Genomic DNA, 27,840 nt, shown 5'->3' on the forward strand with positions numbered 1-27,840 from the left:
GAAATATAAAGTTAAAAGACATCGTTTTGCGGATTATATATATAATATTACGTTAGATCATATTTAAATATTTTCCGGTAGGCACGGTATCTGTCGGTTGTCGTTACGTGTCAGGCTGGTGTGAACCATGTTACGGAAAAATAAATATAAGTATTTAGATCATTCGTGGTCATTTGCACCAAAATAAGTTATTGTCTGTACCGACTGAACCTAAAATACATTTCAACTCTTCTAAAGCCTTTACTTCTACAATGTTGATGAACCGATTCGAGTTGTATTATATTTTTTAACCTGTCCTGACCTTCAGCGATATTAGAATTATTTCGGAATTTTGTTGCACTTCGGTATTTGATGTAAATAGTAGTATAATATTACGATTTATGACTGAACACAAAATACGAATACTTATAATTTGTAACTATGATAACAAATCTTAATGGTCATCATCGCAATAATAGGTCATTGTTTATTTTGTTTTTATTTTTATAATAAATCACTCGTTTAAAACCCTTTTGAAAATGTTCACAACCATTTATTGATACCTATGTAATTAATAAGTTGGGATTTATTAACAGTGCATTAAAATATTTTAATACTTCTTAATGTTGATTGGTAATAAAAATCATTAAATCTTATTGCTAAATTATGAGTGCGTACTAAACAGTAAACTGTATAGTTATTAGCAATTTAGTTAAAACAAGTGGCTTGTGTGGCTGTATATAATATGCAGATATATGCTCATTGACCACATATGTAATAAAAAATGTTGTACCTAATAACAAAATCCTCTCGAAGGTTCAATCTATAGTTTATAGGGATATGAACGAGCCAATTAATGCCAAGTACCTGAAGTAGGAGTAAGTACCTACTTCAATGCTAGAGAGTAAAATGTTTTTTTAAACTACGTGAGTTACATTTTCATAAGTGGCAATGAAAAGTAATCTATGGCTCTATATACGGTCCACGGATTTGGCTAAAAGAGAGAATTAATTAAACCAATTAATCAAACCAAACACTTACCGCGGTTAATAGGTGCTTAAAACATAATACAACAGTCATGAATTTTTTTTCCCGTTAAAATCGGATTTACTAAAAAAAAAATTACTGGGAGTGCGCCAGCTAAAAATCGAGCGAAGATTGCAATTTGCAGTAAGCCAGTAAGGCGATTGTCGGTTCCCAAAGGAATATAATGAAAACAAAATAAACTTTGCAAACGGCAAGGGGGGGGGGGGGAGGTAATTTATTCTCACTCACCCGGTTTTGGGAGTTTAGGACCCAATATCATCAGGTCGCTGTCGATGAGCAGACTTCGCGGTCTTGTTTTCCGCGCGCCCTGTATGGACGAGTGTTGTGAGTAATGCACTATCGTCGCAGTTTGTCGATGATCTGAATGCACTTACTGCAGCATATAACTCTGTGGCCTGAAAAAATAAGTAGCTACCTTTTAGAACCGATTAAATGGGATTGTTATAATATATATATATAATATATATATATGTTAGCTGTGCAGCGTACTCAAAAACAAAAAACATCGTTAACACCCGACGACGTAATCGACAATTCGACATTATGGCACTGTCGTCTAAAAAACGAGATTTATCGTAGAACGTTCTGATAAAAACAGAATTCTATAAAGTGTGTGTATATTTTTGTATGAAATCCCACTCTCCCGCCACCGACGACTTCGTTGATAATCATAATATGGAATATAGATTATGTGCCGCTGTAATAATTGTATTGAAATAGCTGACAAGGTCGGTGATAACTGATATGTCATTTTATTTCATACGATATTATGCTTTAAGAAAATATATGATATTTATTACCTATTACATCAATAAATTGTAACACTATACTATACTGTCGGTATAATATGTATTGTACTTATGTATATATTTATTTGGTTATGGACAACAAAAAAATACAATTACATAAAATGAAATCACTGTATAATCCATTTAAACATGAGCATCTAATTACAATAATTGCATATAATAATTATTGGAAACTTAAAAAAAGTGGCGATGAGTAGGTAAATTCTCTATATCAGTGGGATGAGGCCCAACAACTTTCTATGTCTACAACTACCCCTTTATGATTCAATCAGTACTTATTTCATTTTTTTTTTTTACTTCTAACTGAAATTATTATCGTTTAACTACACAGGTACAATTAGTAACTAAAGATTTTTGAATAATTTGAGTGTTTCAACTCGTATAATACTACTTTTCTCTGGGTAAAAAAATTTGAAAACTTAATACAATAGGTTCCTTACACGTTGTTCATATGCATACGTACCATAAAAAAAAAAAAAATAAAAAATGCACACTTACAATGTTTTTTTAAAAATCGTTTAAAGTTGGAATTTGGACAACAATTGCCATAATCTCAAACATTTGTAAAGAGTTATTTTATATATTAGGATAATACTATAAATTAAAAATTGTTTTAAAAAGTAATTTATATTTGTCGTGTATTAGCTATTAATCAGCTTTTAAGAACTCAATTTGTTCATTCTAGAATGCACACGAGACACAACGTGTTCAGTGCGCCTGAATGAAATTATGATTTTCAGATTTTACCGAGTGCAAACGGTAAATCCTAGCATAAACTAGTAATACACTAATACCTAGCTTTACCTCGTGATCGGGCATTTACTGTAACAAATGTGATATTATGTATACGTTTTAAAATAAGAAATGATATATACATGGTATTACACCCGTATTCTGCAAGTGTTTCTATACATCTTTTTGCCTTCCTGTATTCAAATTATGAAATACAAACTTGAATTAATGTAATAAAATAATATAAGTTTGTAAAATCGTACAGAGCTCACTTCATTTTTTTTATACTTAAATAATACGTTTTGTTTCAAATTCTGACTATTGAAATTGTCCAAGTACCTGTACCTAATAAAGTCCATACTATTTTTAAATGCATAGATTAGTTAGATTAGTTAGTTAGTCGATAGATTTAAGGAGACTCAAGCGATACAATCGATACAAACTTATTTTTTTTAAATGGGATACCGATGGGTTCTATCCGACCGGGCCCGACCCATGTGGTGGCAGATAATTTGTATAATAGTACTCTGTGGTAATTTGTAAACGTTTTTTAAGTACAATAAGTATATTTGGCTGAATACTACATCTATTTTATATTCGATTTAGAATCGTTAGTATTATAATATAAATTAATATGTTATATTAAAGATTATTATACTCAAAGTTCAATAACTCAGAAACTACTTTTTAGAATTTAATTTTAGATGAGTCAATATTTTCGACAAAACCATCTGCTAAACGATTCACTGTAAAAAGGTAGATTTTATTTTGAAAAAAAAAGTTTCTATGAGTACTAAAAACTCTCTAAATGGTAAACACATTTTAAGTATTTGGAAATATGCTCTTTGAGATAAGTACCTATCTATATCTTTAATAGGTATTAAAAACTCAAAACAGAATTTTATTAAACGCATAATCAAATAAATAAACGTGATTATTTTGGAGAATCACCCTGTTTATATGTGCACGTATAACACCGCAAGTAAGCACTAAAACCCATTAATAGTTCCGGATTATTTTTTATTTTTTAATATTTACTCCAACCGACGTCATCGATATAGCGCATAATATATTGGGTACCTGTAACCGACCATCGCGGTCTTAATACAATAAATTATTTTTATTATTAGATACCTATCTATATTTTCTCGTCATATATATGGTTTCATACTTTCATTTTCATAACGTTATTATTACGGCTGTCCGTTATCTCTTATCATACCTACCCCTCCACCCAGCCACACAGTCTCACACCACATTTGTATTCACCCGGGTGCCGAAAATGCCAAATTACGAGTGTGCATTTCAGGTGGATATATACCAAATGAATACTGTCATATTTATATTGATACGTCTATTGAATAGATGGTCGGACCCCGACACTATATCTTTGATCCATATTATGCGTCACGACGTAGGCACTTTGTAATTTATCAATAATCGTTACTTTAGAAATATCAAAATAGAATATATTGTTGAAAATGAGAAACGTGTCTCGGCTATTTGAATTTGTCAGACATTTAAAACAATAGATATATACCTATTATAAATTCAGTATAAAGTAGACGGTTAATTTTAAGCAATATCATCACATGAGTAATATAGAATGCATTTTGGCACCCAATCACACACACACCTCTCCCCCTTACGGACCGAGGGCTGGTTCTATAAATACATATATATATATCGGTGGGAAACTTTTTGTGTCTTAACACATACTAGTTATATACCGGGTAGGACCAGAAGTATAAGATGGTGGGATAGATCTCAGCTTTTATTTTGGTTGCGAACGGACAAGGATTTGACGAAGAACTTTTGTTCGCATCATGCAGAGACGTTTTCATTAATTTAGCACTCGGGTGCTGTTGTGCTCATGTCCAGGTGAACTAAATGCCAATTTAACTTTTTTCATCTGCCAAGTGCATCAGAGCTTACCTTATACTATGATTTTTTTCAAGCTTTAGAGGAACTATACATATGGATTGTCATCATCATTATCTTGTCTGTAGCCGTGGTGCCAGGCGGTGTTACAATCTTAGAATATTAATGATTAAAAAAAAATGTAACCAATTTATACAGGTAATTTTTCATTAACAGAAGATTGGCAATATAAAAATCTGATACCGCTCCTAAAAAATGTCACCCGGGACGGTCTCCCCCTCTAGTCCCGCTGAATACGTCACTGTTCGTATGCCCCCCCCTCACCACCAATAACACAAAATTACAAAACACTATACACCAATACGATATGACATAAAAGTTAACTTCGAAGGAAGTTCTAAACTTAAAAGGCTATGTAATTGAAACGATTGTAACCTACTTTATGTGTTATATGTATTCGTGTAGGTACTCGTTTGTAAATGTCTGTGTATTACAATATGTACTGCAAACATGACCTTTTGGCAGGATAATATTATATATGTATGTATAATGTTTTAAAGACAAAAGGCAACAAATGAAAAAGGAAAACTGAATTGAAATGTCAATTGTACAAATATATGTATATATATAGTTTATTAGTTTACGTTAGGCATTTGAAATGTTCTACTTTCAGTTTTTTTTTTTTGTTGATTTATGATGATAACATTTTTGTTTTTAGTTTGAAAATGTAATACAACATTCCTCATAAGTTTTTTGTACAGAAATTAAAAAATATCAAAAATTCGTTTCCACAAATTGTTTTATAAGGGTTTCAACTTTAAAGTTTATATTTTAACAAAATTCATCAAAATCGTTATTTCATTAAAATTAAATAAAATACATTTTTACTATCAATAAAAATAAGTACTTATATTATCATATGTTTAGTAAAAATTAAAATAATTCTCCTTTTGAATTTAAAAATGTTAACGATTAAAAGAAGGTCTTGTAATATTTTCTATTATTGATAATAATTTAAAAAACAGTTACCGTTAAAATTTATTATTTTGAATTTACTGTAGTTGCTTGCATTTTATTTATTAATTTATTTGCTAGGTAATTTTAAAAATGAAAATCTTTGTAGTATTGACACCCACATCATTCATATTTCAAATTTGACGATTGTATTTTTATAATACATTCATCAGATAAATTCCTCTGAGATTTCAGTAGGAAGTTTTAATTTTTTTTAAATTTGATTCTGTGTACGTTGCTAATGGGAAGAATGCCTCGTTTTTTCAAGTTTACCAACAGACCTAAGATTATACTAACTGTCAAAATATCCAGTAAGAGGTATAGTCGTACAGAATCCACTCTGATAGAGTTCGTACATAAATCAGATTAACCAATGAGGCACTGTCGATGACTATTATTTTGACCACTGTAAATCTCAATATAATAGGCCAAACTGGAAACACTTTATATAAAACTAATAATTCAAAATCTCTTTTATGAACAAAGAAGTCATCTTAGTAAAATTAAGTTTCACTCAGAATTTAAATTTCAGTCTGCATACATATATTATAAAAATAAATGTAATTTTGACACACCTACTAAAAATTATAATGTATACATACGATACTATTTTTAAAATAAAGAAATACAAAATTGATTAATTTTATTTTGAGAAAATTCCTACAAAGGTTGACTCCAGACATTAATTTGGTAGGTACTACACATAATTTTATCAATCTTTTATGAATAAATCTATATAGTCTGTTGCAGAATAATCGTTGACTATTTATTGTGGGCGTAGGTTGTACACAAATTCTGATCTAAAAACAATCGACGTTAATTTAATTCGGGTAATTAGTCGCATTTACTTGTGACGAATACTGATGGTAATTATAATAATATTATAATGCTTTACGTCTTACGTAATGTATAGAAATATTCATAATAATTATTAATTATTACATTTTTCACATTTTGAGTGAGTTTAATTGTTGTTTAAACGAATTACATGTCGTAGTGTTTTCATTACATTTTGTTAAGCTAGTTCGCTCGAATAACCAAGTGATTTGTTTAATATGTCAACGTCATTTTGAAATTACAATGAATTGAGTTTGTTCTCGTTTATTAAAATTTAATGGTATGTTTACATTTTGAATTCAGTTGGTTTATAATGGCTTCTGTTTAATAATTACAAATAGGTTGTAGTCATGCGTGTGATATATGTGTTATTTGAAACCGAAAATTGTTTCGTTTGAATGAAACAGATCCGATACAAATTTGGATACCAATACCTCATAGATTTTCAATGCATTTCTAATAAAAATAAGTATGTGAAACGGCCTTCCAATGATTCGTTATACACATTTCAGAGGAACGTAAAACACGATTCTGCCGAGTGCTTTGTTGATACTATTGTGACATAATAATATTTGTATCTATAGGAGGGAATATTCAGTCCAGGAAAATGTATTCAATGGGCTATTTCAGAATGGTCATAACTTATGACTAGGTATTCAAACTACATACATTTAATAAAATATTTATTTTAGTTACAGGTATAGATCAAAATTTCCGGAAAAATGGTTTTGACGAAAAAAATTGCAATTTTTCAGGAAAATTGAAAATATTTAAAAAAAAAAACAAAATTGTTTTTCCTAAAAGATTGAAAAAGTAACGTAATGTGGAAAAATCCAGTAAATAATTATACTTGATTATCATAATACATTAAAGGTTTATGGAAATACATTCTCCACATAAATATTTGATAGGTATATAATGTTATTTTTAGAACAAATATCGATATAGTTGTATTCAAAAATAGTCAATACGATATGATACGTAGGCACGCCGTATCGACAAATGTGAAATGACTATGTCAGGTTTCAGTATTTATATTTTTTAATTGGTTTTTTTTATAATTCGATCATTTTAAGCATAAATACAATTTTTTAATTTTCTGAAAATTTGGTTTTTTTTTAAATTTTCATTGAAACTGGTTTATTTTGTTAATTTATTATTTCAATATTCTCCATTTTTTCCACATTTTCTGAATCTCTGGGAAAATGGGTTTTCCTGACATTTTTCCGATTTTTTCCAGCATTTTGATTCTTAGGCTTACGGGGATTAAACACATTCCCAAAAACTTTAGGGAAGCATATTTATTTATTCAGCTCATAATGCTCATTATATAATAGTATAATATTGTTCAAAATTGTTGTAATAAAAAACACAAATTTAGTTCACACTATAAGTACACAGCATTAATGCATTTGTGTATTGTTTCATGATCCACAAATTGACCAATAGGCTGAAACATACCATGAACTAAGAGATGTCTAACTAGTAACTGTGAATAATGTGAGTTGAACGTTAAACGAATTTCATTGTAAAGTTATAAATTTATTATAAAAATGGAAAATTAAAACGATCAATAAACGGTTCTTGAACATCTACGACCAACACGATTTGTCTCGCGATAGTTGACGAGGTTAAAATGTCTCAATCACTCCATTCTATCTCATTGGACACCGTTAATGTCTATTTCCGTGAATTGTGTCTATTGTCATTTGTCGTTGTCGGCTATCCTGTATGTTTTCTGCAATATAACAGAGTATGAGAATCCATTTGTAATACAGTGAATTCCGCTCATCACATAGGGTGCAGGCTGTTTTGGTTCTAACACCAACTGATGATATGAAACATTTTTTTTGACAATCCTCTATTATTTCATTTACAAATCGGATAACACACATTTACATATAATTGAGAAAAAAATATTGAACAAAAAAACACACTAACAAGGCAAAAGTTGAGTGCAAGGTTATTAATTTTTAATATTAGCCTAACATTAACACATAGTATTTATAATTGTTAATCATATTTTTATGGCAAAGTTTAATGGGACCTACTTGCCAGTTTATATAGAATAATTGATAATTTTCTGTATCGCTTTTGAGTAACTTTTTTTTTAGTGAATTATTTCCTTGTTGTTTTCATCATTATTTCTTTCATAATTTTTGATTAAGTTTTAAATTGTTTGTAAAATAGTTCAAAAACAAATTCTCTACAAGGCATAGCGCCAAAAGTCGGTAATCCTTAATCAATTTAAATCAAAACGTGTGTATGCAATAAAAAGACATTATGTAGTACCTCTGGTTTTTATTATTAAAAACCATATAAAAGCCATTTAAGTGATACAGTTATACCGGACACGATGATTATAGTAAAATGTATTAGCATCATTAAAATATTATAATTTGGCTTAGTTATTTTATTTTTTGATTCTAATAAAAGGTTGATCTAATAAACCACTAACCAGTAATCTCATTCAACTGTTGTCACAGTAAAATGTATGTTATCACCAGACATCAAAATTATTGTGTGAGCAGTGAGACCCGCTTAAAAACTGAGTAACATATTAGATGAAAAAAATTGAACTAAATATGGTTGAAATTTTTATCCTAAATTAAAGAATATTATCATTTATCACAAACAAATTGGAGATTTTTAACGATAAACCAATAACAATATAATATGTTCATTCACTCAAAACTTATAAAAGGACACCATCAAATAAATAAAAAGCGGGTAAGTGGATGTCGCTCTGCTGTACAGTAGATAACAAGTGGGTCACTGTATAATGGATGGAATTAAATTTGAATTCAATGATACAATATCATTGTATAAGAAAAACGATTCTGAGTGGAGACGGTATGTCAGTCTTGGTTAAGACTATTAATAACAATATATCTGAGTCAAAATTCGAATTTTAAATGCTTATAAAAAAAATTGTGCCTATGTATTTTAAATATTTTACAATTGCTATTGTAAAAATATATCAGGAGTCTTGTATTAAATTTTCAAGCTTTTTCGCCCAACAACTAAAATTTTATTGGTATTATAGAAAAAAAAACTAAGAAAATTGAAAATAGACAATGTCCGTAATCGTAAACATCTCAAAAAGAGTAAAATTATTTTCAAAATTTTATCGTGTTTAGAAAATGCTAATATCAACATTCAGTGAAATTTTCAAGTATCTACAGCCATTCGTTTTTTAATTACAACAAAAACAGAAAATCGTTACATATAATAAATCGAGTGAATATCAAATGTTGTAAAAATATGAATTTCAAACGCTCATAAAAATTTAATTTGACTTTCTTCCACAAATTTTTTTTTTGATAATGGTAGACAAACTTATGAGGGATCTTGTATTAAATTTTAAAATCTTAGATTTAAAAACAAAATTTTTTATGAACTTCTAACTTAAAATAATTTCCAAATTTTCGTCGTTTTTACGTATTTTGTCAATATTTGAACTTTAAATGCTTATAAAAAAAAAATGTGACTAAGGATTTTTAATTTTTTTCATCTGCCTTTGAAACAATATACTAGGAGCCTTGTATTAAATTTTCAAGTTTTTTTAACCAACAAATAAAATTTTATTGATATTTATAGAAAAAAAAAATAAAAAAATTGAAAACTGACAATGTCCGTAAACAGTTCAAAAAGAGTCAAATTATTTTCAAAATTTTACCGTGTATAGAAAATGCAAATATAAACAACCTGTGAAAATTTCATATATCTACGGCCATTTGTTTTAGAGTTACACCAAAAACCAAAATCGATTTTGCGTAAAAATTCCCGTTTTTCCTTCATTTTTCTTTTGTTTTTCACGTCGCTATTGAAAACTACTGAGAAATTTTTACTTTTGACCCCCCAAAGTACCAACTAGATTCACTTTCCAATCAGAAAAGTTGCTGTTGAAGAAAATCGAAGCAGTTTTACTGTCCTAAAAGGTGATGACAGACACAAAAAAAAAAAAAAAAAAAAAAACACATCATTGTTAAATCAATACATTCATTGTTCCACTCAGAATCTAAAACATATGGTCGTGAAGAGCATTTAACATTTACAGTGCGTGTAATGTGTGTGTAGGTTTGATTATATTTTACACTAAAATTGATGATCAACAAATCAACACTCATCAAATGTATAAGAATACTAAATTACAATGCGCCTTCTCCTCTCCCAGTGAGTACTTAGAGAAAATGAAATTATGGGTTTATACTTTTTTTAGAATTTTAAATATTTTTTTAACGATATAGCATTAGGTTTAAAAAAAAATGTTGCTATCCTGTAACTGCTCCAAAGATGTTGTTTTTCATTAAAAACAACAACAAATTGATGACGACAAAAACCAATCGCAATTTATAATTGAGAACCTATTATACATGTAACAATCTGACTACGTTCGTTTGATGGTGATGAGAATAAATGAACAAGAGTTTGTTTTTTCTTTTTAATTTGAATACTTTTTATTTAATTAATACAAAACACAATAAATTTACTAAGTCCAAAATGACTATTTTAAATAATGAAGACTAGCGAGATGTGACTTTAATATCCTAGCTCCTAGCTTGTCGTTGGTGTTGATTCGCCTAGTTCAGTGTCGTTGGTCCGTCTAGTTCAGTGTCGTTGGTCCGTCTAGCTCGGTGGTGTTAGTCCGGCTAGCTCGGTGTTGTTGGTCCGTCTAGTTCATCTAGCTCGGTGTTGCTGGTCCGTCTCCCGAAGTCTATTCGTGCGACGTATTATGATGGCTATACTTGGATCATATCCCTGCCTATTATCTTACTACTTTACCATATAAGGTCATACCGTGGTCAGCCACGCGCTGCACACGCCGGATGTCCCTTGCTTATCTGGTCGTTGTCATCTCTACAGAGGCAACACAAAACTTTTAGTGTGAACTATTTTAATAATATTCATATAAGTAGTTAAATATCTATGAACATATACGTTTCGAGGTCACGCGCAATAGATGCGTCGTAGGCCTCCTTCAGCATATCGTGTTTCTGCTGTATATTTAGAACTACTGGAGGGATTTACTGGAATGATTATTTATAATATGTAAAACATAGTCACAGCTCGCTACATACAAATAAATTAACAAATTAACTAATTATGAAATACTCTGAACTGTGTTCTGTGAAATCCAGCCCGATGCTTTCGGTGAAGTTTTGTCAAAATACAGTTTTGGTTGGAAGACTTGTATCACATGTCATAGGGAAACCGCTACTTGCGCGTATGTTTCCGCCGATGTACCATCAAGTTGCTGCTTTGACTGAATGACTTGTCGCATACGTCACAAGGAAACGGTTTTTCGCCTGTATGTGTCCGCCGATGTACCATTAAATCGGTGCTTCGACTGAACGACTTGTCGCATACATCGCAGGGAAATGGTTTCTCTCCCGTATGTGTCCGTCGATGTACCATCAAATTGCCTCTATAACTGAACGACTTGTCGCATACGCCACAAGAAAAGGGTTTTTCGCCTGTATGTGTCCGCCGATGTACCATCAAATCGGTGCTTCGCCTAAACGACTTGTCGCATACATCGCAGAGAAATGGTTTCTCTCCCGTATGAATCCGCCGGTGTTCCATCAAGGTGTCGCTTCGCCTGAAAGACTTGACGCATACGTCGCAGGGAAAAGGTTTCTCTCTCGTATGTGTCCTTCGATGTACCGTCAAATATCTGCTACGACTGAACGACTTGTCGCATGAGTCGCAAGGAAATGGTTTCTCTCCCGTATGAATTCGCCGGTGTTCCATCAGTTGGCTATTATAATTGAATCCATGGTCGCAAACATCACACAGGTGTGCTTTCTCACCCCTGTGCGGCCTCCGGTGTTCCATCAAGGTGTCGATCGCTTGAATGACTTGTCGCATGCGTCGCAGTGAAATGAATTTAATTCCGTATATTTTCGATGATGCTTCGTTAAATCATAATTTGACTAAAAGCCTTGTCGCACTTGTCACACGGGGACGGTTTGTCCTCCACACTCTTATTCCAACCACAAGTAAGATCGTTCGTTTGAAATTTGAATCATTTTAGTTCCAAACAAAGACTCGTATTTTCTCTGGTTCCTCTTTGTACTAGTTACGGCGATTAAATGCTGAAAACGTTCGAGTTTATTGATTTCTACATCGAACTTACTTGTATTTGTTTTTTGATTAATTACGTGGTTACTAGACAATTCAATTTATTGGCATCTCCAGGTTTTAGCCAGTAGATATTTATAGAGTCAACAACGGGTTTTCATAACTTTTGTAAATGTATATTGTACACATGATTTATCATTTAAGTAGACCATAGATCTAAAGGTAGACAATATGGATTTTTACAGTATTTTTTTTTCAGCCAGATTACCACACCTAGGGCAACTATATAATTTTTAAAAACTTATATGATTGTTCACTTATGATCGTACCTATTCTGTTTACCAACTTAACATTACAAGTTAGATAATATAGAAAGTTTAGAATCAGAGTTAAAATTAGTTATAAAGGTTAGCATATGGCATGAAGTAAAAAACGATACTCAGATAAAAACAATACTTGATTTAATGCAGTTATTTGAAAAATTTGAAGTGTCTTTTTCTGAACTATATCCTATAGGTACTTTGTATCTATAATTATTCCACCATCTAGTGCAGAAGTTTAAAGAGCTTTCTCTCTAATTTTAGACAAATTAAAAATTAAATACAGGCAAAATGATGAACAATATGAAGTGAAAGCTGAAATAGGATAAAAATATCAATTATTATCAATGGTATCTACGTGCAATATGACATTAAGTACACAGTTTGACAGTTACAAAATGGTAAAATATTTATTAGATACTGTTCTTTGTGCAAACATCACTACACTCAAATATTGACAAATTAACGTCTATCCGCTATCGTATAACTGTCACTCATAAGGCTAGCCGTTAGGAGAGTCTTTGTTTGTAGTTCACATTCTGATAGACCTTAGAAGGCGGCGTGCATTTAATTTTTTAAACGTTATATCATCGCTTATTGTTGAATAATTATTTTGACTGAAATGTGGAAAACATTTTAAAAGACATATGGAATTGGTATCTATATGAACACTGAATATATACTATCGTGCATGACGATATCGTTAGAGTGATATTATATTGTGGTGATGCAATAACAATTTTTGACATTAAGTAGTTAATGAAGATTTAGGATTCTACTTTTAATACTAGTTGATAAACCTGCAGCAGATGTTAAAAATTAAGGAAAAATGGGAATTTCTAGGCAAAACCAGTTTTTCACATAATTGATTTTGTTTTTTTTTGTAATGTACCTACCTCAAAAAATAAATATCTGTAAATGCTTGAAATGTTTACCAAATATTTATATTGGCATTTTCTATGTGCCAAAACATTTAAAAATATTTTGATTTTTTTTTTGAGCTATTAGAAAATGTTGATTTTTATTAATTTTTTAAAAATATTTATATAATTCGATAAACAATGTTTTAATAAGTTAAATTATAGGAAAAATTTGATACTTAATACAATCTTTCCAGGGGTGGACTTGGCCGGTGGGTTACACGGAACTTTTCCGGTGGGCCACTGCAGCTGCTCTAAAAGAATTTTTTATTTTTTATTTATATTAACATCAATATAAATTATAAATATTTTATATTTTCATATCACAAGGCGTGATTAAAAAATTGGGTTAAAAGGTGTTCAAAATATTAGATTTCGGTTCGGCTGATCGTCCACTCCCCTCGGTATCAATGCATCATCAGAAATTATAATTTATAACTAGAGCACGGATTTAAATACAAATTTCATTTATTTTGCATTTTATTAGAAATTGCTGTCCTAAAAAAAAATTCGTTTCATAAATCAATGAAAATGAAATTTTTATTTAGTATTTTTTAAAACTTGTCACACATACAAGCGTTCCCTCCTAAAACCGTTCCCTCCTCCACAGTAAACGCTGACTAATAAGTAATAACCATGCAGTTGATTTTATAAATTAAAAAATGTATACACACATATTTTGTTGTAAATTGTAATCATATAAATGCATGTCAACTGTCAAGCCACATTATTTATAAAAAATACAAATTTTTACAATGTATATCATTTTAATACTAAATAAAACAGCAGTTATTAGGTCAAAAAATATATATGTATAAAACATGACCATGACGACATGCCATTCAGGTACCTGTTTTCTAATAATTGGAAGATAAGGGAACAGTTTTTAATTTTTAGCTATTGAATGCAAACACTAAACGTGAAATTTCAAAACAATCCCCAAAAAAATGTTGTTTGACCAACTGTATTTTCCATGAATTTTGGATTCGACCAATAAATCTTTTTACGAATTATTGTCGTTTTGACAGACTGTCCGGACACTGAAATTTCGAGTATCCAGTACAGATAATGTAGACAGATACAAAATCAAACCGTAGGTGGTAGGTACTCGAATCTACATTGTTCGTTATTCGCGTTAATATACAAAACTATTATTATAATAATATGTTCATTGTGTTATTATAATATTATGCCTACATACCTTAGACTACATTACTCGGTGCCTTTCCTCCGGCGCAGACACGCGCGATAGTGAGTCCCGGAAATGTCACGTAGGTACCTACCTACACAATACAAATATAATAATAAATGATTTAATATAATAGTTATTATAATTATTATTAGCACGCTCATATTATTATTTTATTATACTACACCAATCGGCAGTCATACGCCACTGTTTTTCGTCTATGACGACAAGCATTATTCACGTAGGTACCTACTTACAACGATTTACTAGAGCTGCAGCTTTGAGCAAATATTTATTATTATTATTATTATTATTACTATCATCATCATCATCATCATCATTATTGTTGTCATTATTGTTCATTGTCGTCATTGTGAACTTTCGGGTGAAAAAACGAAATTAATTAAGTACCTAACCCGCCTGAATGATAATATTGAGCGTTCTAATTTGGCTGCTTGTCGTTTCCAAGTGAAACATCACAAAATGCGTCTGCGGAACACCGAACACGTTCAGAATTATGCCGCATTACCTATGGGCTATGACCAAGGGCCAAGGCCGTAGCCAGGGGGGGGAGTCAGGGTTCAAACCCCCCCGAATTTTTTTTTGAAACAAGATTTAATTATTTTTTAAAAAAAGATTAATTTAATTAAAATTATATTTTTATATTTTCATATTTTATTATATAATATAACATATTTACACTCAACCCCCCCCCCCCCCACTAAATATTTTTCTGGATACGGTCTTGGCTATAACTAATAACCTCCTCCTTCGGCGAGTCCTATAAAATCTTAACATGTTCGTTCACTTTTGAAACAAGACTATTAATGCACCTGATATGAAGTTAAATCCATTACAAATCGTATTGTATTCTAAGTATAGGAAGGACGGGACCTGGCTACAATACTCAGTAAAATACGATTTACTATTTTCAACAGAATATTACTTCTTAAATGCTATCTACACAATAACATTATTAAATGTTGGTTAAAATATTTAAGACACATAATAGTGTATCTATAAATAAAAATGTAATAAATTCTTTGACAGTCTGTTACAGACTCTTGTTTACCAACTGCAGTACAATGATATGTAGAATACGTGCAATTTTAGTTTTTAGAACAGAAAAACCTTATCATATATTAATAAGTTGCGATAATATAATGATAAATATGTAGTCATCAAGTGGTGTTGACCAGTTGCCTAAAACTGTGTTCGACATTTAAAAATGTGCCAGTTGGGAGTTGGCCTTAGTCGAATGTACCAATTGTCATCAACGTATAGCACGCACCTGGTAGAAAGAGGGAAATATTACCGACACAAGTTATATTGGACATGACAATTTTTTTAATTAAAATTTTGTTTTTTGAGAAATTATGGTGTATGCCGGTCATTATTATCATTGAATAAATTTACAATATTGTTTCTTTTATCCTATGAATTTATTTTTATTTTCATTATTAGGCATAGGTAATTCGCACTTTAGCGGGGTCAACGACGTCGCGCCTCCAAATATTTACCATCATATTTTAAATCTGTGGTGGTATTGTGGTCGTATAGATGATAATATGTTGATGGCAACTGGTACATTAGATTGAAGGCCTGGTATATTTTTATTCAGGTAAATTTTTTTTTTGGGATGGGGGTCAGTATTAAAAAAGAAAGTTTTTTAGGTACTCATGTTATATCTGATTAGGTTTTTTTTGTATAGTCAATTTTTTCTTCAGGGTAACAAATTTGAGTTTGAAAGTAAATTTGTATCGATAGGTAGCCGCGTGTGTACTTACATACTATTGATAATTTTTAGTTTGGTAAACAACACTATACAACACTGATCAACATATTTTATGTATTATGACGCTTTGGACAATTTAAAATACAAATTATAAAATATCTCTCAGTTAGTTCATACTTGAATTTTAGGATACTGACTTTAAAGATAATAGTTTATGAATACATCTACTATGTCATTATAAAATTAGAAGGACGTACCTAATGCAGATTTTCATTTATGGGGGCAAAAACAATTTTGAGACGAAGAACCGCCATATTTAAGATTTCCAAATTTTTGATGATTTTTACTACATAAATAAAATGACATATTTTCTAACGAACGCTCCACTTATCGCTTGTTTGATTAATTGTGATATTTTGTAATCTCTATTAAAATAAATTTCATTTTAATGTCTTATCAAAGCACACCAAATTGTCTAAATTTTTTAATACTCAAACTGCACAAATAAATAACACTTAATACAACTAAAAGAAAATTATACATGTTTTAAATTTTAATATAATATTGATATGTGATGAGTAATTACAAATTACAATATATTTATTCAAATAAAATGACACTTGTATATTTGATTTTGTACAACTGGTACAAAGTGGTTGGTTTTATAGGTACGCGTGTAATATTATTATGTACATGATAACATAATTACATGCCTAGTTATTACTTAATTATTACACTGTTTAGGTATATGTAATGTCTTCGATGTCTAAAATCGAAATTTATTCCGATCGGCGAGAAATGAATCAATTGCAATATTTATAGTATTTTGAAGCCAAAAGTCGGTCAAATTATATTAAATGTTTATTATATTGCATCCTGTATAACACGTGAATTATGTTTATCGTCGCAATAACAATAATATTGCCGCAGGCTGCAGCTGATTGCGAAAGCACTACGATACATACCTACCTTGTTACTTGAATGCATAAAATGTATAGGTACATATTGCTTAGGAGACGTGTGGAGTGACGTTTAATTTAAAATTAAACTTTAAAACAGGCAACGCTCGCGTTTATTGTACAATTTATGTAGCCCGGTTTGGAATTTCGGTGGATGTTGACAAAGTGACTTTTGAAAGTCGACCGATTAACGCCCGCGGCAGTGCTGTGGCTGCTTGTCACACGATTCCCCGGCACCGAGCAAACTAACATTTCGGGGTACAAAAATAACATATTATATTGCGTTTTTGAATTTGAATTTTAATCACATGGTTATCGATTTCCTAGGTACCGTTTCGACCACAAAATTTTATCGTAAAAAGTAAAACACAATAATACTAATATTTTAACGTATTAAAAAAAAATCTACAATTTATTGTTCCGTGAACAGTGGTTGATGCAATAATTGCAATACGCAGAGACAAAGTCTTGTGCAGTGCTTCAGTGGGTACAACATAATAATATTTAATAATTAGCAGAGCGAAGTAACTTCGGCAAAGTAATACACATTATAAGTATTGCATGGAGCAGACATTTGACCTTCGGCTTATTCTTTGAAGGCCCGCTGATAGCAACTTTAATATACAATTTATTGAAAAAAAAATTAGGTATACAATTTTCCTTTCGTGTCACAATTGTGTTAGTGAGAGGCATGCATTATGTTACTTTTCGGTCTTATCTGCAGTTAAACTATGTAATTGAATAAATATTGTGTACAGTATTGTAAGTGATGAAAACAAATTAAAAATGTGTATGAAATGTTTTTTTTTCGATAAATTTGTACCTATGTGAGCCGTGGGGCCCCCATAGTGCCATGCCTGGCGTAGGGTGTAAATTTATATTCCAAAAGGAATTGTAATTACATCGGTGATTATAAACCCACATTAATTACCTATTGTACGATAATATTTGTAATATTTCGCTGCACATCAGAACATTAGTGTAGTAACAACTAAGGTACCTACTTAACTCAAAACTTGTATATTTTCATATTTCTTAAGACAAACGTTCTTCATAATGAACTTGTGATTTAACTTTTTTAATTGTAACTTTTATTTACTATTCTTACGGTATATCCAAGGTGTTGCATTGGACGTCAAATACTTTTTTGTGTTATTCGGTGTTATTGGTAGGTACGTGTGAATTAGTTTTTCGTTTTTCCAGTCACTACACTGATGTGTCACATTCACGTGCATTTTATATTTATGGATAGCATTCTCGATTACAAAAACGTATAATATAGCTATGTAATCGTATATTCGTATGTACATGCATAGTAATTAATAACGTTATTTTACTTGGGTAATAAAATGTAGATGTTCTCGAGGACGTCGAGCGTCATTATATATTAATGATTATAATATATCGGTACACTTTATCTGTCATTATTTGCTATACTATTATGTTATGTACAGAGTCACATTTAGAGGAGGTGAGTGGACAGGACCTGAGCCTCACATTTTTATGAACATTTGAAGTCCTGCGGTCAAAAAAAAAAAAAAATGAAAAATTGTTTTGAAAATTGTATTATTTCTTAGCGTTAAAAATCGTGTGTTTATCATTGTGAAAAATAAAAGAATTATTTAGAAATAAACTAGTGATACACTTCATACAATGTAATACGTCAGTTTTATTATTTCATTATATTTCTATATTTCTATGTTTAAATTATGAGCTCTGAAGTGGGGGGTGCACAGCATGTCCTTGGCAGCTCCACTTTAAAAGTTTGACATTTCGGAAACGGCGAATACACAAGCTTTGGGATGTAAAGCACAAACGAATGATGTTTTTTAATACATTTCATAATTGTATAACGGGGACATTTACTGTTAATATATTGCTGATGATATGTAGTTAATTTATGGTAGGCTTCGCAAATATTTTTGCACTGAAACCCACAATTATTTTGGGCCTGTGCCTGCATACTCAAATCGTACTGGCCATTATTATTTATAAACTTGGTTGGTATTATATCGTGAACGATAATCTTCACAAATTGTTTTATTAAACATTTTTAATAAGGTTGAGCATACAATTTGTTATGAGGCATTGATGTTAAAATGTTAATAGCATTGGATTTTCTCAATATTAAAAAAAAAAGATTTCTTCTCAAATAAAATTTTGTTGGAATCAAAAAATCCTAGAATCTTGAAACATTCTTGTATTACATTATTTTTTTTTTAATATTTAAACTAATTTTAAACTATTAATATAGGCATTTAACATTTTTGAATTTTTTAACGCCATATTCCCGATACTGCGGTCGTTAGTATTTATTTTCATTGGTACTACTGTACTGTATTAACAATAATACAATTATCAAAAAATTCGAACCGTCTGACCAAACGATAACTTAAGATTTATTTGAGATCCGTAATATGTTCATTATTTTCTGATAATTAATTTAGTTGAGACAATTATGCACTCTATACTGACAATAAGGCGAACAGTGGACTCCGATAAAGATGAAAATTCAAATGTCTATGACCGACCGAAGTATGATAAAATAACGAGTTTTTATGACAACCGAGTTATTATACCAACCTTTGGGTCCGGTGAGGCGGTGAATATCACTGTGTTTCGTATTTCGCATTTGAATAAACTATTTATATTATATGTACTTACCATGAGTCATGACACAACCATCAAAAAGCAGTGAACTGGACACTGAAGGTCGGTGGGGAAGGGGTAGGTATGTGTATCATAATTAAATTGCCATCTTATACCTTGTTATTTTATCACGGACCAAACGACGTGACTTGGAGTCAATCGGTGAGCTGTAGCGTCGGCAATATAATAATATTTCGATATATTGATGGAAGTTGAAACTTACCACAATAACGATAACATGCATTTTTTTTGTCGAAGGTTGGAATGGATTTGTTTTTAATGAAAACGTTTTGTTTTATTCATTTGGAACAGCCACTCATGGACACGTTTACCTATATACTATTTATAGTATAATATATATATTTAGGTACCTAAGTAGTAAAAAATAAAATGAAACCGTTTTCACCGCATTTGCAGTGGGTTTAGTTGGTGATTTCGCGAATCGCACAGACCGTTCATTTTCTGCGTAGAAGATTTTCACCGACTTTTTATTATTTTTTTATTGCTTTTCGACCATTATCTCGGAATTACTTCCACGTCACGAAATTACGAGATGTAAAACCGACGGCCACCGGAATCGTATAAGGTCCGAGCACAGGACCTATATTATATTGTTTACATATGTACATATATATATATATAATATATATGTATGTAAGTACATACTCATGTATGATGAAAATAATATATAAGTATACCCAAGAGCGTACACATGATTTTCTCATGGAGGGGGAATTCGTATAAATCAGGACAAAACGATCCTCGGCTTCCACCACCCATACCCTCCGGGCTGCTTCAAAATATCGTATTAATTTTTCCATCATTATATAACCGTCAAATATTGTTGTCAAAGTTATTGAAATACGCAAGTGTATACCTACACATTTTAATCATTAAGAATGATGTATTCGTATGATTTATGAGTATATTCGTAGTTAAAACATTAAAACAAATAGATAACACGGAAACTATAACAAACCAACAATAATATATTATTTTATACAATCTTTCTTTTTGATTGATTTTACAATGAAGTCTTGGTGTGTCTTTTTTGTGTAAATCTGTCACTGCCTTTTGGAGTAGTAAAAATGCTTTAATATTCAACTTCTATCTATTTTTCTAAACGGCAAGTGAATCAAGGTAGTACTTATAGGAGAGTAATAAGTTAAAAATCTACTGTATATTTCTCAATAATTGGAAAAATCAAAAAACAATTAATAAGGGAAAGATAAGAATTTTCAAGCAAAATATTTAAGAGCATTTTTTTTATACCTACATAATGGCATTTAAAAAATAATATAATAATTGTTCAACCATCTATAGACATTTTAAATCATCGATAACCAAAATATGAAAAATAAAAATTGATAACCATCAAAAAGTTTTAAAATTTTAGCACGAGGTTCATTATAAGTTGTGTACCTATACTCAAATTCAAAATTAAGTTGAGCGTTAATCTACACTATTATTATATGAAAATATATTAAAGTTATCAAAATACGAAATTCGACAAAAATGCCTTTTTACATTGGCAGATGAAATTTCAATTGTTAAATTCATATTTAATGTTTGAAAATCTAATACGAAATGTAAAACAAGCTTTGCTTACAAGAATTTAAAAAAAAAACTATATGAAATTTAATAACGTTTATTTATGAGCGTCGTGAAATTTAAATGCCAACTTTTATATTCACGAGTAAAATAATTATTTTAGCTATTCTTTAAATGTAGTTCAAAGAGTATTAATCATAAAATCTTGAAACATTTCATTATTTTTTCAATTATTATTTTCTATATTCTAAGAAATGTTGAAAATATTTATACTAATTTTTAATCTATTTATATAGACATTTATTAACTGTGCAATTGTGTAGGTTTTTTTTAATTGTTGATAAATCATTTTTTAGGTTTGGCAAAAAAGCTTGGAAATTGTTTACAAGATCCTACAAAAGTTTTTCTATGAGCATTTAAAAAATATTTAAAATCGAATCTTATGGTATGGTGGATAACCGAGGTAGACTCGAGACATACAGTCCCAAAACTTAATCTTTTATCATAAACTACTTATTATTTCAAAAAGTTTCTTGAAAAAAATGTCCTGGTTTCAAGTAGTTAAATAACAATATTTAAAAAATATAATTTTTAAGTTAATACTTTTTTGAAGGACAGAAAACATTTTTAATTTTATATTCCAGAGCAGAATATTGCACTGAGTATTTCGAAGCAAAACAATTACATTTTTAATAGAATTTATGACGAGTAGTTTATTTTATGAGTTATATGTATTTTGAATATAAAATTAAAACGGTGTGTTGTCATTCAAAAAGGTGTATTTAAAATTTCCAAAAATAAAAATTTGAATAAATTTATCACTAATAGAAAAATGAGTATGCTTGGTGAACCACCCTTCATAATTTTTTTGTATTAAACATAAATTAATAGAATTTTGATTACTCGGTCTTGCGATATTGGTAATAGAAGGTCGTTCCAAGTATAATATCCTATTTCGCATGCATTTCCTACATGCAACGTTTCCAGATTGGGTTATGTAATATTACATTACCACACATAATATTCACACAACACATGTAATATTATAATAGTAGTATACACATGATTTAAACTATTTTATACACGCACTAACCGTTAACACATATTATCTTATTTCGAAAATGTTTACATCTCTAATGTTAAATTGAAAAACTTAATGAGACAAATAAGATTATCTTACAGATAAATGCTTATTTTTAAAGATAATTTTACTGCGAATTTTAAACAGCGATCGTGACTGATACAATTGTTTTCTGTGTATAAAAGATTATAGAAAATCCTAATCATAGGTGTGGAGAAAAAATTATATATGAAAATATAAATCAACTAAAAATAACTGTGTTAAACAATGATAAAGCATTATTGTATACAGTATACATATTTGGTAATATGACTATTATTGCATGTTTACGTGAATTTCCAACCCACAACATATTATGTTATGTAGGCAACTGCACCTATTCTGAGTTTTATTTCTGGAAAAGCTGATGGAAAAATAAACTTATTTACACCTATATAATATATAGTTGCCCCTTGTAGTTACACCTAACTGAGATATACCTTAAAACAGAAAATATCAGAAAATTTTTCTTCTTATGATATATTGTACCCACACTGGGACACGCGAAATAATAATATCTATCAAAAAACAAATACTAAATAATAAGTTCAACTACCTTGTAGAAGGCTTCGCTCGTTATATTATTGCATATTTGATATGCTTTTATTGTATGAATAAATAATGGTTTTTGTTTTCCATTGATTTGATATTTTAGTTTGAGGATAAATATGCTATTCAAAAACATATCCAATAGTCGAGTTTAAGAAAGTAGGCATATTATTCATTATAATTACAGTGAATGATTGATTTTTCTAACGCACAATGCGTTCACAATGATACCTAACATTAAACGAACCTGGTGCCCTCTCAATTTCGCTGCCAAAAGTAATTAGTAGAAAATAATAAATAAAAAAGTAAAAATATGTAAATATTCAAGTGGTTATTTTAGTCAAAATACGACGTATTAAAAAACACCAAATATTTAACAAAAAGTTTTTGTTCAACGTACATTTTAAAAATTTGAATCGTACTAAAAATGAAAAGTACCTACTGAATATAAAAAAAGCATAGGACGAGCTAGAGAAACTAGTCACAGAATAGTACAACAGATATTGCGAATTTGAAAAATCGTTTACTTATCTTATCTGATTTATGATCCACTCATGACGTTTTCTGTTACTCTTTAAGGCAAATTGAATATATTTCCCTCCGAATTATTATTGATTATTAACAATATCGTATATGCATGCGGATAGATAAATAAAAAATAGAAAATATAAAAGAAAATATTATAGTTACTTCAAAACATGCTAAAATAATAATGAATATAAGTATGTTTTATTTTTGTTATGTTGTTCATTTTCAATTATAATTCGACATTTACATTCAATAAAATTAAGTATTTATATAAAAATCTACTCACGAGTAATTATCAACTGATAGACATATATTTATGTATAATATTCTGTTTGATTAAAAAACGAATAACACGATGACCGTCTATGGCAATGTCATGAGCCTTGATTTTGGTGCAGTACTGTCCTATAGTTAGTCCCTCTTGCAGAACTGATCTTAACTTCCAGAGGTACATTCTAAAACAGTCCTCAAAACGTATGTTTGCGGGAATCACGATGATTTCTCAGAAGAAATAACTACCTCTGAGATGTTATTTGTGCAGTATTAAAATAATTTCGTTGGAAAAAATTGGTATAGGCACCTATATAATATAATATTTTCATAATACGAATATCATGGTGTACCTACAACTATACTTTCTGCTTCCATTATATGGATACGATTGATTTTGATGGTTTTTCAAAAACTATTTGAGAATATCCGAACCACCGAAACCCCGCGAAACACATCTGCTCGGCATACATGTTATACTATGTATTATTGTTCTGCATATAATATAATGCATTGTTGCCTCATTGCTTGTTACGGTCTAATTACTAACCGTGTCTATTGGGGCCTGGGGGATTCACCTCTCAGCCACAGGGACACGGGGAAATAATTTTAATTGCTATTGCTGCTACCGAGCGAATAATATTATTAATGCGACTTTTTTTTTTATAGTGGCTACTAGAACTACCTACTGCATATAATGCATTTTTATTTTTAGAATAAAACACAATATTTCCATTTGCCTGTGTCAATTTCGTACACTGACCACTGACGATATTATTTTTCATCCATTTATAATAGAAGATAAAATGATGATAGCTATGCATGGTAATTCACCATAAGCATGATTACCTATAGTCCCCACTCGCCTAAATTTATCATTTAATTATGAATACAATTATTTTCAAAAGGGTTGGTTTTTAGTTTTTTACATAATGTTTGCAAAGCAGATTATTTAAAACAAAAGAATTATGTTTTTAAATAAAAATTCAAATGAGTAATTTCGAAAATCACAATTTGAATAAATACTTTATTAAAGGATAAAAGAAGGGCGAACATTGTTGATGAATAATAATGCACAGTGTAAAAATGTATAAATATAAATAATAAATGTATAATAATATAATAATATTATAAATATGTAGAGTTAAATAGAACAAATATTGATTTATAAAAACGCTAAACATTAATAAGTTGAAAAATGTAATTTATCACTTTATCGTCATTGGTCTGTCCATCGACGATTGACAATCAAAATATTATATCGTTGGTACTCTGATCTGGCCATTTTTAAATTTTATCAAATCTTTCAATAAACGTATCTGAGGACAAACTATACAGTCAAAATATTTAGAAGAAAGTTTTTCAAATGCAAAAATGTTATAATACTTTTGAATATATTATCACTTTTCACCACTATACTCTGTGTCCAGTCGAGAGCTTATAGCGAGCTTGGTGAGTGTTAAACATATTGTGTTATTACGAAGTTGGCACACATAGTTGATTTCTTGGAATAAAATATTAGCAACTTATAATTAACACAGTTTACTTGTTCAATAATAATAGTAGTTATATATTTTAGTTAAAACCTACCAAATATTGATATATATATATAATATTTTCACAAGTGCTTATGGAATTTATAAGGATATCGAAATCGTTACGTTCGGCCTGCGGGCTGAAAACAGAAAATACATTTTCAGTTATCTCATTTGGGAGGAAAATCTAATTTGTTTTTATCAGATTGCGGGAGAAAACGGAGCAGATCGACTGATCGACGATAAATCGGTTAATAAATTTCCGATAGCCGATAAGTCGACGGTGTCACAGTGGAATCGGGGCAAATGAGATAAAAATGAAAAATAGAATGGCACCGAAAGGGGGGAGGGGGAGAAGGTATAAAATAATACGAATTTCGAGAGCTCCCATATTATGTAGGCCTATATATTATTTTCCGTCCGGTCTACGGGGACGACCATGGCCGCGGGGTTAAAACCGGAGTGGCCGAGAGTTCGACCAGACGTGTTGAATGCAGAACACATTACATTAATATTATTATAATTTATAATTATATTTTGTTCTGAATGAGCAGAGTTGTTGACGGTTTAAATTCCGGTCGGAGTATACCCATTTAATGTACATGGAGTTAATGCCGTTATCTGCTGGCAGAAATGTTAATAAATATGCGCACGTGGTAATGAGGTTTTGCGTGGTAATTTATATATTATTCACATCCGTAATAATAATAATTATAATATATTATTTTTCGTCCGTCTATACTCTTTAGGGGAGCAATAATTTTACTGTCCGGCGTGAAAAATACCCGTATTGGTTTTGAGTAGAATTCATATTAGTACGTTCCCAGGGGCCATATGGAGCAACCCCCATCATCTCACCACAATAACACGTCACCGAAACATATATCTACCCCTATCCGACAGAGCCCCGTGGTTATTCTAACATAAATGCACATTTTGTGGCTCAAACGCGTTGAATATAATATTATAATTTGTATTTTAATGGTGCGGAAATTTTTATTTTTCAAAACGCGGTGTTCTGATTTTATTATTTTGTACGCTCGTTATCTTTAATGGAACGTGGTTTGGACTTTTTCACTTATGATGTATCACGCCAGTCTTCATGTCGACGATACGATCTTTTTTTTTAACTCCGAAAAAAGCTTCCCCACATCTACACCGTCAATATTTGACGTGCAAATATGAAAAGTTTCCATTGAAAGCGCGTGTCGCTTTAATGTTTAAATTGTACACGGGCAAGTTCTGTGTCGATAGAACTTTCACACGGTATCCAGCATTTTACCCTTTACACATTTTACGGTGGTCGTGTTTTAAATGAGTTTACGGTAACACATACACACGCACACAAGCAAGAGCGTCACACACACACACACACACACACACACACACACACACAACACAGTAGTACAATGAAATCGAATCACAAAAACACGACACGCGTGACGTATACACATATTATTATTATACAATAAAGAATGAGAAGCTATTTCAAACGATTCAAAACGATGATAATAATAATACATATTATACAGATATACTAATAAAATATTCACCGTGAAAAGGACGTACGTCACAGTCGTTTTTCTGTGACGGGCGTTTGATGAGAAAACAAAGTCACGCGAACACATTTTCGGCCAAAATAATATTTGCATAATGGCACAATAAATTAAATCGTACAAAGTTTACTTACCGACGAACCGCGATGGTACCGAGCAGCTATCCACGATCACGTGCTCGCGCGCACACACAAGGGGTGATGGTATGCAGGTGAGAAAACGTAATTGGAAATAATGTCCGCGGTGGTGATGGGTGTACAGTATAATATTAAAACAAAAAAAAAAAAATTCAAACTATTTTCACCGAACCAGAACGAAGACGACGATAATATACGGCATGAACACGAGTCCCTAGAGATCACATTTTTTTTGTTTTATTTAAAGCGGTGATTTTTTTTTTCTCCCATTTATCGATCATTCCGGTCGACAATAACCGTGTGCAGCCGCGAACACGCGCACGCAGAGACGAGACGCGCGTCGTGCGAAAACTGTATTGCGGGCCGCGGCGGCGCCGGTGACCGCGACGGCGACGACAGTTGTACAACAATATTAACACACTCACACACACACACACAC

General features: G+C 30.7%; 1 protein-coding gene and 1 long non-coding RNA gene across 2 annotated transcripts; both read right to left on the bottom strand.

Moving 5' to 3' along the window:
- Positions 1-1,217: 1,217 nt before the first annotated feature.
- On the bottom strand, positions 1,218-27,750 carry LOC111038105. The gene is made up of 3 exons (XR_002604939.1): positions 27,399-27,750; positions 14,825-14,906; positions 1,218-1,421 (listed from the first exon to the last, which is right to left on the bottom strand). It is a non-coding gene; the product is annotated as an uncharacterized LOC111038105 (long non-coding RNA).
- LOC111038104 (gastrula zinc finger protein XlCGF71.1-like) lies at positions 10,820-13,174 on the bottom strand. The gene is made up of 2 exons (XM_022321047.1): positions 11,235-13,174; positions 10,820-11,159 (listed from the first exon to the last, which is right to left on the bottom strand). Exon 1 carries the CDS (start codon positions 12,168-12,170, stop codon positions 11,517-11,519), a length of 654 nt encoding a protein of 217 aa, XP_022176739.1. The 5' UTR covers positions 12,171-13,174; the 3' UTR covers positions 10,820-11,159; positions 11,235-11,516.
- Positions 27,751-27,840: the final 90 nt, after the last annotated feature.

The sequence above is a fragment of the Myzus persicae genome, unplaced genomic scaffold (genome assembly GCF_001856785.1).
Source record: "Myzus persicae strain clone G006 unplaced genomic scaffold, MPER_G0061.0, whole genome shotgun sequence".
Taxonomy (NCBI): Eukaryota; Metazoa; Arthropoda; class Insecta; order Hemiptera; family Aphididae; genus Myzus; species Myzus persicae.